Consider the following 16,889-nt stretch of genomic DNA (forward strand, 5'->3'; position numbering starts at 1 on the left):
GCAACTGTGATTATCGTTCGTGATTTGTCCCATGCCGTAAAGGCCGGTGTTTTCGCCATACGCGTGTATATAATTCAAGCGCATCCTCAAAATCGCACATATTGATTTGATCTTCAAAATGTCAATCATTTCCTGGGCGGAACTTATTTTCATAGCGCTCGTAACCTTCGTCGCGGTGATATAATCTTGCGGAAACAACGTCTAATTACCAAACGAAAAATTTAGGTTATAGAAAAGTCAAACTGACTCTCAATTTTTTTTAAGTACGTATCGGAAAACGTACAGAGCATGACAGGAAGAGAATGGCAATTGGTTCTTCGTGGCACCTCTTTCCTCTAACAACAGGCTCGGCCTTCTGTCAATCAAATTGTAACTGCCGTCCTCGTGTATTTGTGGCCAATCACAGGCTTTGTTTTTGAGTTGTAGTGGGCGTGGCTAAATGCGTGACAACTGAGCCGCAGGAACTGTCAGCGGCAACAAGCCGTCAACGAGCAATGCTAGCCCGTGTCTCGATTGGGAATACTACCAACAAGTTTCCACTTCAGGTAATTCCGAAAATCGAGCTGATTTATCTACCTGACCAGCCATTTGAGGCTCCGCATAAAACAACTATAACGTTACAAACAGTTTTTGGTTACGGTATAGCTTGTATAACGGTCATAGCCTTACCGTTAGCTAGCCAACAGCAGCAGCCATGCTCGGAACCACGTTATGCATTGAGGGGTTGTTATCTACATGACTACAACAACGTAACAAAAAACTGTTTGTAAAGAACTTAAACTATTAAAGAAACGATGCATCTAAAGTAACTTCAATCGTCTATCATAATAGCAGACGCGTGGTTAGCCCATTTGAATGTGAGGGCTGCTGGACTGCAGCATTGCAGGTGAATGAGTCATGTAACTGAATAACTTTGGATCAAAGTCAGCTGCTGGGAGAATTTTAATTTACCTGAAGTAACTCTAAAACAATATTTTGACACTGAATAGGTTAAGTTATAGTCACATCTATTTATTAATGTTACGATTATTTGAATGATACCCAAGAGATCAAGTTAATATTAAACAGTTCAACTAATAGTTTGACCAGGGCGTTCAAAACTAGTTACAATGGTTATATTTGATATCTGATTTGCTTGAGAATTTGATTGAATTGGTTGTTAAATGGCACAAATAAAGTATTTAAACGCTGACTGTAGAAAGTGGGCAATCCTTGTAATGTTCAGACTCAGTAAACCACTCGTGTCTAATTAAGCTTTCTTTGTTTATCTTTGTTTTGCTGTCATCCCTTGTGCAACTGTCCTCCTCCTGATTATTCAGAAAGAAACAAATGAGTGGGAACCAGTGGAGCACACACACACACACACACACACACACACACACACACACACACACACACACACACACACACACACACACACACACACACACACCACCGGTTCTGTGGTGGTGACATTTACCAACACTGTTTTACAAAGGTGTTATCCATTGTCTTGATGTCTTCACATAAATCCCGGTGCTGATTCTGATGCACCGAGTTTTACACACGAGGCGATAGTAGTCTTGGCAAATAAAGTATTGTCAAAAAGCCTCACAAGTGTATAATAATGGGAAATAATTTCTTTTGTAAACATTACTTTCTGCAGGCAATGGTGACGTAGTGTCAAGCGAAGTCCACTTGCTCACAGGTTAATAAAACTATCTGTTCGTATCACTTCAAATGAGCTCGGATGACGCAAGCTCCGGTTGATTCTTCTCGATCGCGTGCAGGAAATATTTAATGTCTGTCATTTTTTTTTTTTTTTTTTGGGGGGGGGGGGTTAAAGTGGTGTTTATTTTTTATTTTTTTGCAAAGAAGCGTTGAGTAATGTTGTTGCTGATAGAAAACAGTTGAACTGCGCAGAGAGTTCAGCTCAGTCGGAGCAGGAGCAAGGAGAGGGCAGAAAGCGGAGAGCTCGGTCTCGGCTTTATTATGCTCAATTTGATCAGTAATTGCCAATCTAACCGGTCGGACCCATGGTGAAGAGAAAGAAGACACCGTGTACTACCGAAGAGCACGAGAATGGGTAAAATTATAGTTCAAATAAACACTTTATTTAGAGGTCGAATGCAGCGAGGGGGTTTCGTTGTCGTTTCTGCAGGGCGCTAAACTGAAAAGCGCTCGCATTTGAATTTAGTTTAAATTCTACGGATAATGTCGCCAATTAGAGCCGAAAGACACTTAGTAAAACGTTGTCGCTAGTTACTGAACTGCTTAATTTGTTCAATATAATTTATTTCAATACGTTAAATGCATATATTTGGTGTTGTTTTGACGGGACTGGAGAGGGGATTTGAAACAAACAGCGGCGGCCATGTTGAGAGACAGTGAACGTCGTCTTTAGAAGTTAATTTCGCGCACCACTTTGTTCCTAATGTGACAGATTTTGTCTAAATGTGTTCTGGCAGCATGACACCGGGCTCCAGAGAGGGGATCGGTGTCGATGGGAGGAGGAATCCGTCCAGAAAGCCCGAAGGTTGCGACGAGGAGGAGAGCGGAGAGCAGGCGAGCGAGGAGCGCAGTACAAAGGGAGACGACGGAGTAGAAATTCTTAATCCATCAGGCACCGGTCTGAGCCCCGGTTCAGCCCCGGTCCTCCCCGCCTCTCCACCGAACCGAACCGGGCCAGGCTCGGCCCAGCAGCCCCATACCTCGTCGGATCCCGCCCCTCCGTGTCACGACCAGCATCATTTTCTCCGATCCAGCGTTCGACCTCCGAGCAAACGGATACGGAAGGATTCAATCGGCTCCACCATCAATGGACATGGCGGGGCAAAATCGAAAGGTACTGACCAGCTCAGGGAAGAGTCTGGAATTAGCAGCGGTTCTGCTCTCAGTTTTAACAGTGTTTACAATTTGTTTTATCGGTGATGTGCAAACCTGACGCCGTTTGGTGCTTCGTGTCCTCTCTGCGCCTCCGGCTTGTACTCTGGGTGCAATTCAGGCGGTTCCAACACAAGTTGCAACACCATCCTGTGAAGCACTTCTTCTGTGGGAAAAGGCCAGAACTTAAATTTCAATTAGGATGTCACTGGACTGTAGTCAGTACTAGTTTCTTGGAAACTTACCACAATAAGAAACAAGTTATCAAGTCAGTGTAGGAAAAATAAATCAGGATGAACACATCAGTACTTCTGCATGGACACGAGGAGAGAACAGGGAGGCAACTAATAAACAGCTGCTTTTTCAAGGGAATAGAAGAACAAAATCTCGACTGTTTTCAGAAAATTATTTCATTGATCCACTGATCCAAGCTTTTAACAGTTTGTGTTTCACAATTTATAAAACGTGCCAAAACTGTAATTCTGTCATTTTACTTTTATTCACAAACACAACAATCAACAATAATAATAATAATAAAAAATAAAAAAACCTGAAGTCAGAAAACCGTAGATGCAGGTTGGAATTTATTTTCCAGAATGTACATTATTTGTTCCGATAGCATTTGTGAATAATTTGGCTGAGGGTAACATAGTGTGAGCATTGTCAGGAGCCGTTATTGACGAATCGACATGGTAATATTAAATATGGCTAGAGATGACTTGAGGCTCTCAGGCTGTACAGACTTTTAAACACACTGAGGGATTGCCTTGTGGTTTACTAATCACAAATAATCATCCCTATTGCTATATGAGAGCTGGCTTGTGTCCATGGATCCATGCAAATGAGGCATCACCTTCTGGGTTTCCATACCACCAGTCTCACAAGAGGCAAAGAGAGGTGGTGCAGGAGCATTAATAATCTGTAGGCTTTTAACTGTGTCTTCCTCCCTGAAGAAGGTTTTATTATACGCAGTTTCAGAGAAAATTATTCCTGATGCGTTTCAGTGTGTTATTTCTGCTCTGTGATTGCAATGTTGTCAGTTTTTCTTTCTTTGAAAATGGCTTTAGAAGTGAATCGGCCTTTTATCAGACAGGGGTAAATATGTTAATGAGTTAGTGTGCTCTGACAGCTGTAACTGGTGATTTTCTGCTGTTGTTGGAAAAAAGGAAGCGACAGATTGTTTCACAAGATATTTTTAGATTTCCTGAGTTCTGACCAGTTGACCAAGAAAGCCCTGCTTATTTTGATGTGATGCTATATTTGTGTGCATCTATTTTGAAGAGACACATCTAGGTTGGTGCTTACGAGCCACACTGCATTTGTAAATGAACACCCTTTTACACCTAAAATACAGGTTGCTTAACATAGCTGCGTGCTGCAACAGCAACGGCCTGGGTGTTTGTGTTAATGCCTGGCATTGTGCTCTGTGCTGGGATGAAGTTGGCCAGTGAAGCCCACCATGAGTTGGTTTTGGATGTGTGTACGGTGGACCTGACCGTAGGGACTCATTGCTTTTCTTGCCTCCTCGCCAGAGCTGAACCACAGAGGGGGGAAACTCTGCAGGTTGTGTGCTGTAATGGCCGTGGGTGGCTTTGTGTGCATGTATTTAAACATCTTCCAAACCACACGCGCACCTCAGAACAACAGTTGTATTTTTATTTTATTTTTTTATACTATACAAAACTGCAAAGGTGGTCAACCAAAATATCTGCCTCAGCCGTTGCACTTTCACGCTGTTATATAATTAAAGCCTTTCATCTGACTGATAAATTTGTGGGCTCGCACAGGGGCAGAGAATGGCTCCTCTTCCCAGGGGGCAGTGGGACAGTCGGGGCCTGTGGCCGGTTCCACAGGGGGAGTGTCCAAGGCCTCCAAGGGCCAGGGGTCTGCTGAGAAGGAGGAGCAAGCCGGGAACCAGAAGAGAGCCCGTCGTCAGTGGGAATCTTGGAGCGCAGAGGATAAAAACAGCTTTTTTGAGGGGCTCTACGAGGTAAAGAGTTCAACCAACTTAAACAAAGTTCAAAATGTTTCCACGTGTCTCTCCTTTGACATTTTATACTCACCTCTGCTGCTCTTTCCTCCAGCATGGGAAGGACTTTGAGGCTATCCAGAACAACATTGCAATGAAGTACAAGAAGAGAGGCAAGCCAGCCAACATGGTGAAGAACAAGGAGCAGGTCCGCCACTTCTACTACCGCACCTGGCACAAGATCTCCAAACACATCGACTTTGCTAATGGTGAGCTGCCCTTTATCTTTGTCGCCCAAAGATAGCCTGGTTGTTTAATTCAAAGCTATCGGATTAAGTGGAGCCGTTTTAATGGTGCCTCTTACAAGACTCTCTGTTGAAGAGAAATAAAACAACCTGCAGGAATTAAGACGGTGATAATCAAGCAAGTCTACTGTACTGCCCAGGACCAGTCTTTACGACAAATCCAACACTGACATTTATGTGTTCATTTAATTCGGCAGGGAGACTCTCTCCCAAATATGTTATAGAAGTTCACCAGATAAGCTTGAGCTCCCAGTGTTGCTGTCATGTTATCTTTATGTCGCATACACGGCCCTCCTGAGTGCCTGGCGACAGCAGTGTTGTGACCTGTGCTTCCTCTCCTTCTCAGTGTACTCCAGAGTGTTGAAGAAATCTTCTCAAGAGCTGTATGGTCTTATCTGCTACGCCGAGCTCCGCAAAAAAGTTGGAGGATGTAAGTGACGTGTTTGGGTGCACGTCTTTTTAAAGTTGTTCGCATGCGAGTGTTTTGCCGCTGTTAGTTTGGGACACTGGAGACGTGATTAAGCACTTCACGATGATCCCAGTAGTGGGAGACTGTTGCCCCTGAGGGACGATGTCATAAACAGATCTGGCTTTGTGTTTTGTCTTTGACAGTAATGGATGATAAGAACGTGGCAAAGCTGAACGAACTAATCCAGCAAGGGTAAGTTGATAGCAAAAGTAAGACAACCCAGCCCCACCGTTGTCTTTAAGTAACAAAAAACACATCTGGGATTGTAATGTATTGATTTCATGCACTATGTCACACCTGCAAAAACACAGACTCAAACTCATTCCTCGGTACGAGAGACTAAACCAACCTGGAGTCAGGATGACAAGACCTCCCTCAAACATAGAATTTTATATCAAATTACTGCAATTTACTTGTCTTTTTCTGTTCAGTATAAGCCTCATCATAGTTGGATAATACACAAGTAAAGAATAGCCATTTATTGCATTGATTTTCAGAATACATGAGTACATTTTCTGCCTGGCCTTTAGGCTTTGTAAGCAAAAATTGCACAGGCAGGTTTGACATAAATACCTATTGACAAACATTCGTAGGCTATTACTGAAATATACAAAGAACTTACTGCCAATGATCAAGGTAAACTATGTATTATGGTGACACTAATTCCACACTTATGTGTCATTGAGCCACAGCAGAAGAAGCGGATGTCAAATGAGGTGGAAATACTGATGGAAATCAGAAATTTCTGTCAGTTTCATCCAGCTGTTTAAATACAGATGTTGGAAGTGATTCTAACTATTACACAAAAGAGTTGTGATCAGCTCAAATTATTGCAATCAGGTGATTATAGTAATTGTAATGGGTCTAATGACGATGTATGATATGGTCTGCTACAATATTCCGTGGTCTGTTATTACCTACTACGTTACTGCTGCATGCTGAAATATTTACTGTTCAGCTTGTTCTGCACAAGTCTGTGTCCTCGTGAATTATTAGGCTTCTTTCCTCCGTGAAAAAGGCGGAGTGATTATGAGGCTCCGCTGATGGGTGTATTACGATTCAGAAAAGTTGTTGTGTTTCAAACCTCTGAAGCTCTCCACTGCCCCTCTGTGTGTCTGACCAGGGCCACGACGGTGCGCTCCAAAGGGAGGAACCTGCGAATCAAAGCACCCATGTGCCGCGCACTGAAGAAACTTTGCGACCCAGACGGTGAGCACCTGCACGCGGAGGCCCGACACGCATATCTGTGCTCACAACGCAACGCTTGCACGAGTCAACGAACATCAGTGCTGAAAATGCAAACCGCATCCGTGGTGGGACGCAGGGTTTGTGGGCGCGGGGCTTTGGCAAAAACAATGGCTAACATGTGGGCTAGTGATGTTTCCATGGTAACTCCGGGAGCAAAGTGAGGAGGAGGGAGCAGGAGGACGATAGAGGAGATGACTGATCTGACCAGCCGTTCAATAACATGCACTCGCCACAGTTAGTGGAAACATTTGCTTCATTCAAGGATAGAAAATAAGAATCCCACCTCATGCAGCTGCTATCTCATCATGTACATCATCTCCTCTCCACTTCCACTATATTTGATGACTGTCTTTTTTATTGTGTGCTACTTCATTAAGCCCAACAGAGAGTATCTTTTAAACTTAATAGTTGGCTGCATTGTACCGTTTATGTCGAGCTTTTGTGCCCCCCCCCCCCCCCCACCCATCAGATTCCATTTGATGTTTTGTAGTTGCCGTATTTCTTTCACTCTATATTGTCACAAAATCTCTCCGATCAGTCGTATCTTAAAGAATCTCTGGCCCTGTGTCTAAAGAGAGCCTCGGTGGCATTTCTTCATGTCTCTGCAGGTGTGAGCGACGAAGAGGACCAGAAGCCGGTGCGTCTCCCCCTGAAGGTGGCCGTGGAGCTGCAGCCGCGCAGTAACCACTCCTGGGTTCGAGTTCAGAGTCTAGCCCACAACCCTCGCCTCAGGTCAGACATTAACATGAACTAAACTAAAACTAAACATACCAGTTTTTTGAATCAGAGTGACATCACTGTCTGACATCTGTGGACATTTTGTTCACTTTCAAGTCGTAACGCATCATTACACTGCTCAGGAGCTATTTTCAAAACTCCTTGTTGGAATCTACGTAATGCTTATTTGAGTTAGATACTTTGTATTACGTGACATTAAGGTTTGCCAAATATCTATACTTCCCACTGCTTTCTGGATACATTTTCCAGAAGCACAGCTCACTAATGCAACTCCTCTGAGCAAATGAAACCCCATTTTTAAATTTTTTTTTTTTTTTAATGTTTTCTGCCTTAAACCATCATCAAAACTGGCAAGTTTTGAAAATGGGGTTTGTTTGCAAGCGTAGCACCACAAGACTATATTGAAGAAAAAACAGTTCCAATGTTTTCTTTTGAAAATGCTCCGCTGTAATATTAAGGATACGTACATGTGCATGTACATGTGTAAGAGGGTTAGAACATGTAAAATCAATAGTTCTCAAAACCCTGTTCAGAATAATTCATTCGGTAAATGAAGAAACTGAAGTCACTGTTTACGCCAGAAGTATGAATCAACATCAACCAGCAAGCCTTTTTTTTGTTGTTGTATCTTTTCCTTCGCAGGATGGTGGTAGAGCTCCATAGGAAAGTCTCCAGCCTCATTGAGTATCTGAAACAGAAGTGGGCGTATCACGACCAGCGGATTGTATCCTTTAAGACACGGTTTGCTCGGTTGGCATGTAACAGTGGATGTTTTCTTGCCTCGATATGAATATTCAAAACTGCTGCTGATGAAACACGACAATATGTTCCACTGTGCAGACTTTTTTCATCTTTGAATTAGAGCAGTTACAACTGAACTTCACTTGCTTTTTGAGGGGGGATGTGCCTGTTTCTATTGGCTATGTTTCCTTCTTTAACGCTGATGCTTCAGCTGAAGAGTCTCATTGAGAGGGAGGCTCTAGAGGGCAGCCAGTCCAGCACAGCCTCTCCCAGCAAAACCCAGCAGGAGGAGCTCTTACTGTTCCCAGCCGAGAGCAGCACTTTGACCACGCTGCCTGGCGTGGCACGTGTGGTTCACTCCAAGGCCTGCTGCACTGTACACTGGCTAGAGAGCGGCAAGAACCGGCCCAATACGAAGGAATTACCGGCTGCTCAGATCTTGGGCATCCACACGGCTGCGGCACTTCGCATTGGCAGCAAATCTGGACGAGGAAGTGCCGCTGGTGCTGGAGCGGGAGCAGGTGCTGGAGTGGGAGCAGGTGCTGGGGCTGGTGCTAGTGCTGGGGCTGGGGCTGGTGCTGGGGCTGGGGCTGGCGCTGGCGCTGGGGGTGGAATGGGAGCTGCTGGCGGAGGCGGTGCTGCAGGTGGTGTTTGGGCTGGTGCTGGACCTGGTGCTGTGGCTGGTGCTTCAACAACTATGTTAGGAGATGCTCGGCGGACTGAACCTCCTAGCCTTGAAACATCGCCAGACAATTCTGCAAAGGTAGAGGAGAAGAGGCCTCCGCCTCTTTCTGTTTCCTCTCAGCAGACTGCGGTCCTCAGAGAAGAGGGAAATGGAATTGGATCTTCTGAGGCAGTATGGACCTGCATCGGCACGGAAAGCAGCAGTGGATCAGCAGTGACCAAAAGCACGGAGAAGTTGTGCAGCGTTGCGGAGAGCTCGGCGGAGCCGTGCAAAGAGGAGCAGACCGCCAGCACCTCTTACCCGGAGGCCAACCAGACGCTTCCAGCCAAACCTCCAGCGACGGGCTCAGAGGAGGGCGTGTCGCAGGGCTCCGCGGCGGCTGCCAAAGAACGAACTGTTGACCATATCAGAGAAGACGGCTGGAGTGCGCGTGACGCGGACAACGTCACCCTGGCTGAGCTCTACCTGATGTTCGGGAAGCCGGGAAAGCTCCAGCTGGAGTACGAGTGGCAACCAGTCGTGGTTCCTCCCGGCAACCAAGAAAATGGACAAACCTTAGTGCTGCCGAAACCCAACAGGACTAACCGAGTTTTGCGCTGCCTGATGAAGCTGGTCGCCACCGAAGTCAACCCTAAACCTTTGGTAAGGATTCGCGTCTACTTCTCCCGGTGCTGTTGCTTGTTCAATTCATACATCCCAGAGGCATGAATGCACCTTAAATTAGATTTTTTTTTTTAAAGTGTCCTTAATCTGAGTCACAGTGGAAGAGCAGTATGAAGCGTTTACATTCACAAAATGCCATCGTTTAGTGGACATGAAATCCTCCACAGACAGATAAATGTTAGATTGGTACAGAACCAGCTGATTTTTAACTCTGGGAATTCGCCATGTGCTTCTTATTTGTGGAGCAAAAGTGCCTTTTACAACTGTACATGTAAAGTTGACGGTGTCGTGTCTTCTCCTTCAGGCACCAGAGCTTTGCTCCACGGCCACATCGCCACTCAAGAATCAGGAGGAGCTCAACCAGGCTCTCACTTCTCCAGGAAAAGGCCCCGTCGCAGCCGCTCGCAGCCCCAACTGTGGCCGACAGCAGGCGTCGGTCCGAGTGGCCAGGTTACACCTCCCAAACGCTGCACCTGCAGGTACGTGTGGCTCTCTTGCGTATCCTAAAGCAGCTGCTGCAGGAACTAAATGTGCATTACTTAAAGCTTAGCTGTCTCCGTGAACAGACTGTGAGAAAAATTGGAACAGTTGAACTCTTCCCGTTGTTAAAGACGGGTTAGTGTACTATGACTATAACGTCTTGATTTTTGACCCCCGTAATTTAATGATTTTTTTACCACTATGGGGGCAATTTTGCTGGTAAGACGTATTTGTCACTAATGGCAGTGTAGTTGTTTATTTGTTTGACGTGTTCATGCAGTGCAAATCCTTCCTGCTTCACAGGTTCGTGTTAGAGTGTTTACTCTGCGCGTTATGTTCTCCCAGATGTCGTTCCATAGCTGTACAATGAATTGGGTTCAGTTCAAATACGTTCCCTCCTCAAATGGCACCTCACCAGTTCTCCCCTCTTCAGGTGGGCGTAGCCTCCCCCGCTCCCTGCTGGGGTCGACTGCGGGCAGCGACCCCGAAGGCAGTGTGTTCGCCGTGCCCACCACGCTGCCCCCCAACAGCTCGCGGCACAACCGAATGTTCTCCCCCAACAAGGAAGCCGAGCTCGCCTTCAGACAGCAGCTCGACTCGATCAGCGTAAGACGCAGCGACGCGAAGAAATGAATACGTGTGCAAGTGTGGACAAATGTTAAAAATGTGTTTGTTTGTTTTTCCCCTTCACAGATGCAGTCAGATCTTTTCCTCTCCAGACAGAGGAAACCTCGCAACAGGCAACTACGGAAACCGCTCGTAGTTCAGGTAGGAGAGGAACAGAAGGTTGTTAACAGCGTCTTTGTACAGATGTGACACGAGTCTCTGGCGATGACGGTCCACAAGATTGTTTCGCATTCAGTTAAGTTGCCTCCGTCTTTTTCACAGCGAACACTGCTACCCCGAACTACAGGAGACACTCCTCAACATGTCTGCTCCTTCTCCATCCTCTCCAACTCCTCTGCCACAGGTACTCCTCAGACATCAGCATCCTGCAGTACAATACATTGTCCACTGAGGCTGAAACTGTTTTGTGCATACTGTACTGGTTGTTGAAAGTCGCCCCTTGAAAAGGCTTGTTTAGGTATTTAGCGTTGAAAAAAGATTTCCAAGATGCCCGTTTGTCAACAAGAACTCTGCTAATCGCTCACTCTCTCACTTCCTGTGTCTTCCAACAGGAACTGGATCTTTCCGGCCAATCCACCCTCGACTGGCTCCTTCCTCCCGCCCTCTCCTCTCCAAAACTGCAGCGTCCAGCTCTGCAGTGGCCAGCCAGCTCTCCAGTAGGGACTGCTTCTACTATCTAACACATCCTACTGTTCCGTTTCAGTACTTTATTATCCTCGTTATTGGAAACTAAAAGCATGTTTTTTGTAGTTTTTTTTCCATCATATTTTGAAATTCTTCTATCGTTGGGTTTAAAACAGATATTTCAAAGATGTGTCTCCTTTATTAAATGGGCTCAACAACAAACAGAAAACTAAAACCACTTAAAAAAAACAGTTCCCCATTTTTGACCTGTCAAATTATATGTAACCACCTACATACATTACAAAATCATATTCAGAGCTTCTTACAAACCACCAACAAGATTCCTAAAATATATTTTTGCTTCTAATTCAAGTCAAACTTTTTAAAAACAAATTTGTAGAAGACCTCTGAATTTTTTTTTTAATCCAAAATTAATGAAAATGATTGGCTTCTTCACTCTTACATGATCAGTAGGTTTTGAAAAAGTACTTTAATGTGCAGCGAATAAAAGCAGAGAGAATATCTCCAAGCTCGACTCCCGGAGGAAAAAAAAAAACGTGTTTATTTCCTTCTGACCCTGTTTTCACACTGTTGTTGAGCTTCATTGATTTTTACACACGACTCGGTTACTATTATTACTTGCCGGCATGCGTGTGCAGATGTGAGAAATCCCTCGTGTTCCTAATCTGTTAGTACTCTTTCAGGTGCCATCGACCTGGCAGCCAAGTCTGCAGGCATCATCCCCGGGAGTCCCTGTCGAGAGCTCGATCCTCCCGCTGTCGATAACGGCACTCTGCTCGCCACCGTACCCATCGCTGATGCTCAACCAGACTCCCAGCACCTCCAGCAAAATGTCCCAGAGGTCAGGACACGCGCACGCACACGCACACACACTGGGAACTTTGCTTCAACACATATCACCCTCTTTGGTTTTAGAACTCCTCACTTTCTCTGTTACTATTGGACATACCTACTTAGACGGCGAGCACTGCCTTTACACACAGTCCAGTCAGAGTAAAGTCATACTCTAGTTATTTAACTTTTATTCGATAAGATTTAGATTAGATTTGACTTTATTAATCCCACAGTGGGGAAATTTACTCGTCACAGCAGCACAGAAAAGACAAATAGGTGCACACTATATGAACAAATTTACAAATGCGTACGAGATATAGGAAATAAGCTAAAAATAGCTAAAACATAATTATTTTAGGAAAAATATGCAAGTTATTCTTCATTCTTGTGAATTTCTCTGGTAGAAAACTAGCAAAGTGACATTTATGTAGAAATTAATATCCCAAGAAATATAACCTAATAGTCGTGTCACTGTAGCAATGACACCTCTTTATATCTCATTATAGATGTTATTCATGGTTTGGAATACTTGACTTGTTTATCCTATAAACAGCTCTCGGGTGTGTTCACAGTCCTTTTGTATGTCGTACTATTTATGTGGCAGCTGCTCCAAACAACTTCCCTGTTGTGGGATCAGTGAAGCCGTTTGTGTCGTGCTGAATGAAGTTGTTCTTCTCTCAGAACGGTCTTCCTCCACCGTCTCCTGGAGCGTCTGGTGGTGGAGACTCTCTCCTCTCTCCACCCAGCGTCGCCTCGCTCCTCGACATCTCTCTCCCCGGCCCCCCCGAGGAGGCTCTCGCCCCCGGAGAAACTCAGACACACATCAGTGACTCCATCATCGAGCTCGCCATCAACTCTACCCACTATGGTACGTGTGCTGCAGGCCTACGTGCGGACATTTTAAACGTGCAGTAGATCTATTTCTGTCAAGCTGCTCAAAGGAGACTTGTGAAGGGTGTGAGTGGTACAGTGGAGTCATGTAAATGAGGCACAGTTAAGTTTTTTTTTTTTGGACAATGAAAAGTGAGAACGGGTACGAAAAGTTGCCCAAACTCCAACAACTGAGTTTGGTTTTGTGGTTTCATGACAAGTTTGAAAGTATTCTGGGGAAAAGAACAACATGCAGCCAAAACAACATGTGAGGTATCCTGGACATTTTGGTTTGCCTGCTCATTTCTGTTTGCTTGTTGTGCAGCAGGTGAGGAGGCCGCTCTCTCTCCGGCCAAGCTGGGCAACAGTGACGGCTCCAAACTGTTGACCGCATCTCCCTCCGTCAGCCCGTCCAGAGGCTGGATCCCATCGCCCAGCCACGACCCCCAGTGGTACCCCAGCGACTCCTCGGACTCCACTCTAGGATGCCTCCTTTGTACGTCTTTTGGTCTCGTAAACAAAACAAATCGCAGATCTTTTTTTCTTTTTGTCATTTGTTCATTATTAATTGCGGCTCTTGCTTAATTCTACTCGATGCTCGAACCGCGATGGGTCATAAAGACAGCCATGTTTCCATTCCTCACGTGTGCTGTCCCTCCTCACTGTGTCCCTTCCAGCCAGCATGGTGTCTCCTGATAAGGGCAGGCGCACCACCCTGACCCTGACCCCTGCTGGCCCCTCCAGCGGCACGGCTCTCCTTGGTCCGAGCCTCCTGGACTGCAATTCCCATGATTCCTTTCAATCCCGTGGCCTTCCGGACGTGGCAGAGGTAAGTCAATTCCTCTGTTGCCGTGTCATCTGTAAATGTGTAATTGTACTTCTTTTTTTAATTTTAATTTTGTATATTTATATTGTCATGCTGAAAATTGAGAGTTTGAAGTCCGTACAGTAAATATGAGGCGTCACCTGGTTCGCTTTGCACAAAGACTGGAAATAGGAGGGAACAGTTGGCCTGGTGAAGTTAAACACACTCACCTCTAAAGCTCAGCGATTAACATGTTATATTTTGTTTAAAAACTAAACTGCAGAAACCTTCGTAGTCATTTCACAAAGCGTTTGCAGACCTGGCTGCGATGGACGGAGCCAGGCAGCTGTTTCCTCTGTATGTGTGCTAAACTAAGTAGCCGTTGGATGTGTAGCCTTATATTTAATGGACAGATAAGAGTGGTGTGTGACTCCCTCATAATGCCAAACTATTGCTTTGACTTTCAAAAAAGAAAAGATTAGATAAGAAGAAGACGATTTTCCTTTCAGCGGTCTTTGCTGATGCTTCGGCCGTTGCCGTGACGTTGAGAGCTCTTTGGTTGTGCTTGCAGATGGACTCTCAGCTTGCTTGTATGATGAGCGAGAGCAGCGTGGACTACATCGCTCGCTTCAATGACCTGGCTCAGGAGCTGGCTGTGACCGAACCCTCCATCCCTCCTCCCTGAGGAAGACAGGAAGTGGCTCCACCGAGCCGCAGCCATCTGGAGGACGCGAGTCGCGGAGAAAGACCAACCCCGTCAAAGCCATCCCTGCCCTGTTTGTAAAAGTGCAATAATAACGGTGAACTGTGACCATTCTTCAAAGCGAGTTTGAAATGCGTCGGTTTCACTGAACTGTTCTTTAAAATGCCCTTTAAAAGTAAACACTTTAGATAAACAAATGCGTTTACAAAATACAACCTCATGTACAGGAAACTACTATGCCATATCTGAACAAAATACTTTCACTGATCATTTATGTCTCTTCCTGCTCTTCGTGTCTCTCGTCCACGCTCTCAGATCGACCCCCACAAAATGTGTAAATCCGCCAACAGGTGCAGCTCAGATCTCACCTGGTGGCAAACGGCCGCTGGAACGAGGGTTTGAAAGTAAAGGCAGTGAGAAAGAGGCTGAATGTGGTGACGCGCATGGTGTCGCGATAGTTCGGTTGCAGAAGTGGAGCACCACACAGTAGGACAGGCAGAAGCACCAGCTTCCCCGTCGCTCTCCATCGCTCATCTGTTCAGGTTTTATTGGTTGTGTTTTAGCCACGCTTCTTTGGATTCAGGTTTCTTCATTTCTCACAGCCACGTACAAAATGGCAGCTTGTTTCGCTGACTGCACACGGCAGGTACCTCCACGCGTGGGATTTTCTGCAGGTGCAGTTTGCGCCGAAATCAAATTGGATTTCAGTGTTCACCGGCAGTTGCATAACATTTTCAGAACATGTGTCGAGATGTTAATCCCAGTTGAAATGGCCTTCAAGGTGAAAGAAATACTTTTTTTTCTCCCACAACGCGGATTCTTTATTTGACCTTAATGGTTTTACCCAAACTTTGATCCCATTTTGAATAACCTAGTAATAACAAGTGGGACCCCTTTGACTGACTTTTTCAACCACAGTCACAAATAACAATATTGCTCATTTGTCGTTGCTCTCTTGCAGCCCTGATTGGTTCAAACAAAGGAGCTGTTTTCAACCATCTACTTACTTTCATTGACAAACTACAACCGTAGTGTTGAACTCCATTTAAACTGCATAAGCGCGAGCAGTCAGAAGAATGTAATCAAATCAAACACTAAAGTTATTGTTGACTCCACTTATTTAATCTTTTTGTTAGCCTTGTGGTCATTCTTTAGTCATATTCCAAAACATGAATTTCCCTTTAACTCTGGATCCTAACAAAAAAACACTATTATCCCCATGATTGACTTCTAAACCTCCTTTAACATCAGCTCACGCTTTGGGATGTTTAAAGGTGAATAAATACAGAAGTATTTTCTCTTACTTTATCCATGCATCTTCACACTTGTGATGTACTGTTGATAAAGGTGCAATATGTAAGATTTATGTTCCACCTTGTAATACCATGTTGTACGTTAGGAGGCGATGGTGAGTCAGCGTAGCGTTCAACGGATCTGCCTTCAGTCCAGCTAGGTTTCAGCAGTTTGTTGAATTTTGTTTATTTTTGCACTGCCATTAGCCAGTGGTTGGCTTTTATTGTTTTATAACACAAATATGATTGTGAAATTAGCTCTTGTTTTGCTTTTATTTTACCAAGAGCCATCGTCGCATTTACTGCTCCATTCATACGCGACACCCCGTTCCTCTCATGTCGGACTGAGGGCAGACTGGATGCGATTTTGATTCTTGAACTCACCTTGAGGTGCTCGGTGGTATTACAAGACAAGAAGGGCTGGAACTATTTTAGCATCTTAATTGAATCTGAGTGTAACCTGTAGGAGAGCTCTTCTCATCATTCCACAAATGCTATTAAAATGTTGGTTTCCTTCAAGCACCTTGGTGGCTTTGACATTAAAATGTGAAAGCTCTCGTGATGTTTATTCATTTGTGAAAGACATGATTTTTACTGAGGAGTAAGCAACAGGTTTTGTTTTTGAATCTGGCAAGTTTTCTTTTTTCTTTTGAAGGACTTGTTTGTACAAATGGCAATTCCAGTGTTCATGGCGCTTTTGTTATATAATGTAAATTGTTATTTGGACTATTTATTGTTAACATTTTGGAAATATAAAGTGTGTAACTTAATATTAAGGTGACATCTAAAATGGAAAAACCTGTTTTCAGTTTTCAGTTTGTAAAAGTGTTTTTATTCTGTGTATAAAGATAGTTATAAAATCTGCTTGATGTTTCCTGTATTCATTTGTGGTAAAAACCAGTTCAAATGCTAAATTTCCAAGGTTTAGTATGATAATTAGTGCTGACAGCTGC

At 44.6% G+C, this 16,889-nt stretch overlaps 1 protein-coding gene across 3 annotated transcripts; it reads left to right on the plus strand.

Annotated features, from left to right (window-relative positions):
* Positions 1 to 444: 444 nt before the first annotated feature.
* Positions 445 to 16,800, plus strand: cramp1 (cramped chromatin regulator homolog 1). Of its 3 annotated transcripts, none has more exons than XM_069710115.1 (20): positions 445 to 545; positions 2,448 to 2,824; positions 4,650 to 4,852; positions 4,947 to 5,100; positions 5,483 to 5,566; positions 5,749 to 5,797; positions 6,729 to 6,814; positions 7,462 to 7,585; positions 8,234 to 8,315; positions 8,544 to 9,659; positions 9,985 to 10,159; positions 10,594 to 10,766; positions 10,854 to 10,928; positions 11,049 to 11,130; positions 11,339 to 11,443; positions 12,116 to 12,273; positions 12,948 to 13,134; positions 13,462 to 13,632; positions 13,814 to 13,965; positions 14,513 to 16,800. In XM_069710115.1, the coding sequence occupies exons 2-20, from the start codon at positions 2,449 to 2,451 to the stop codon at positions 14,624 to 14,626; spliced, it is 3,666 nt and encodes a 1,221-aa protein (XP_069566216.1). In that variant the 5' UTR covers positions 445 to 545; position 2,448; the 3' UTR covers positions 14,627 to 16,800. The 3 variants fall into 3 exon arrangements, with proteins under 3 accessions (XP_069566216.1, XP_069566214.1, XP_069566215.1); XM_069710113.1 differs by lacking the exon at positions 445 to 545 and adding an exon at positions 1,829 to 2,065; XM_069710114.1 differs by lacking the exon at positions 445 to 545 and adding an exon at positions 1,829 to 2,065 and having other exon boundaries at positions 13,465 to 13,632.
* The last annotated feature ends 89 nt before the right edge of the window (positions 16,801 to 16,889 follow it).

Source organism: Brachyistius frenatus, unplaced genomic scaffold, assembly GCF_029030835.1.
Source record: "Brachyistius frenatus isolate BFR_SWC_R1_liver_20210118 unplaced genomic scaffold, ASM2903083v1 Contig_90, whole genome shotgun sequence".
Taxonomy (NCBI): Eukaryota; Metazoa; Chordata; class Actinopteri; family Embiotocidae; genus Brachyistius; species Brachyistius frenatus.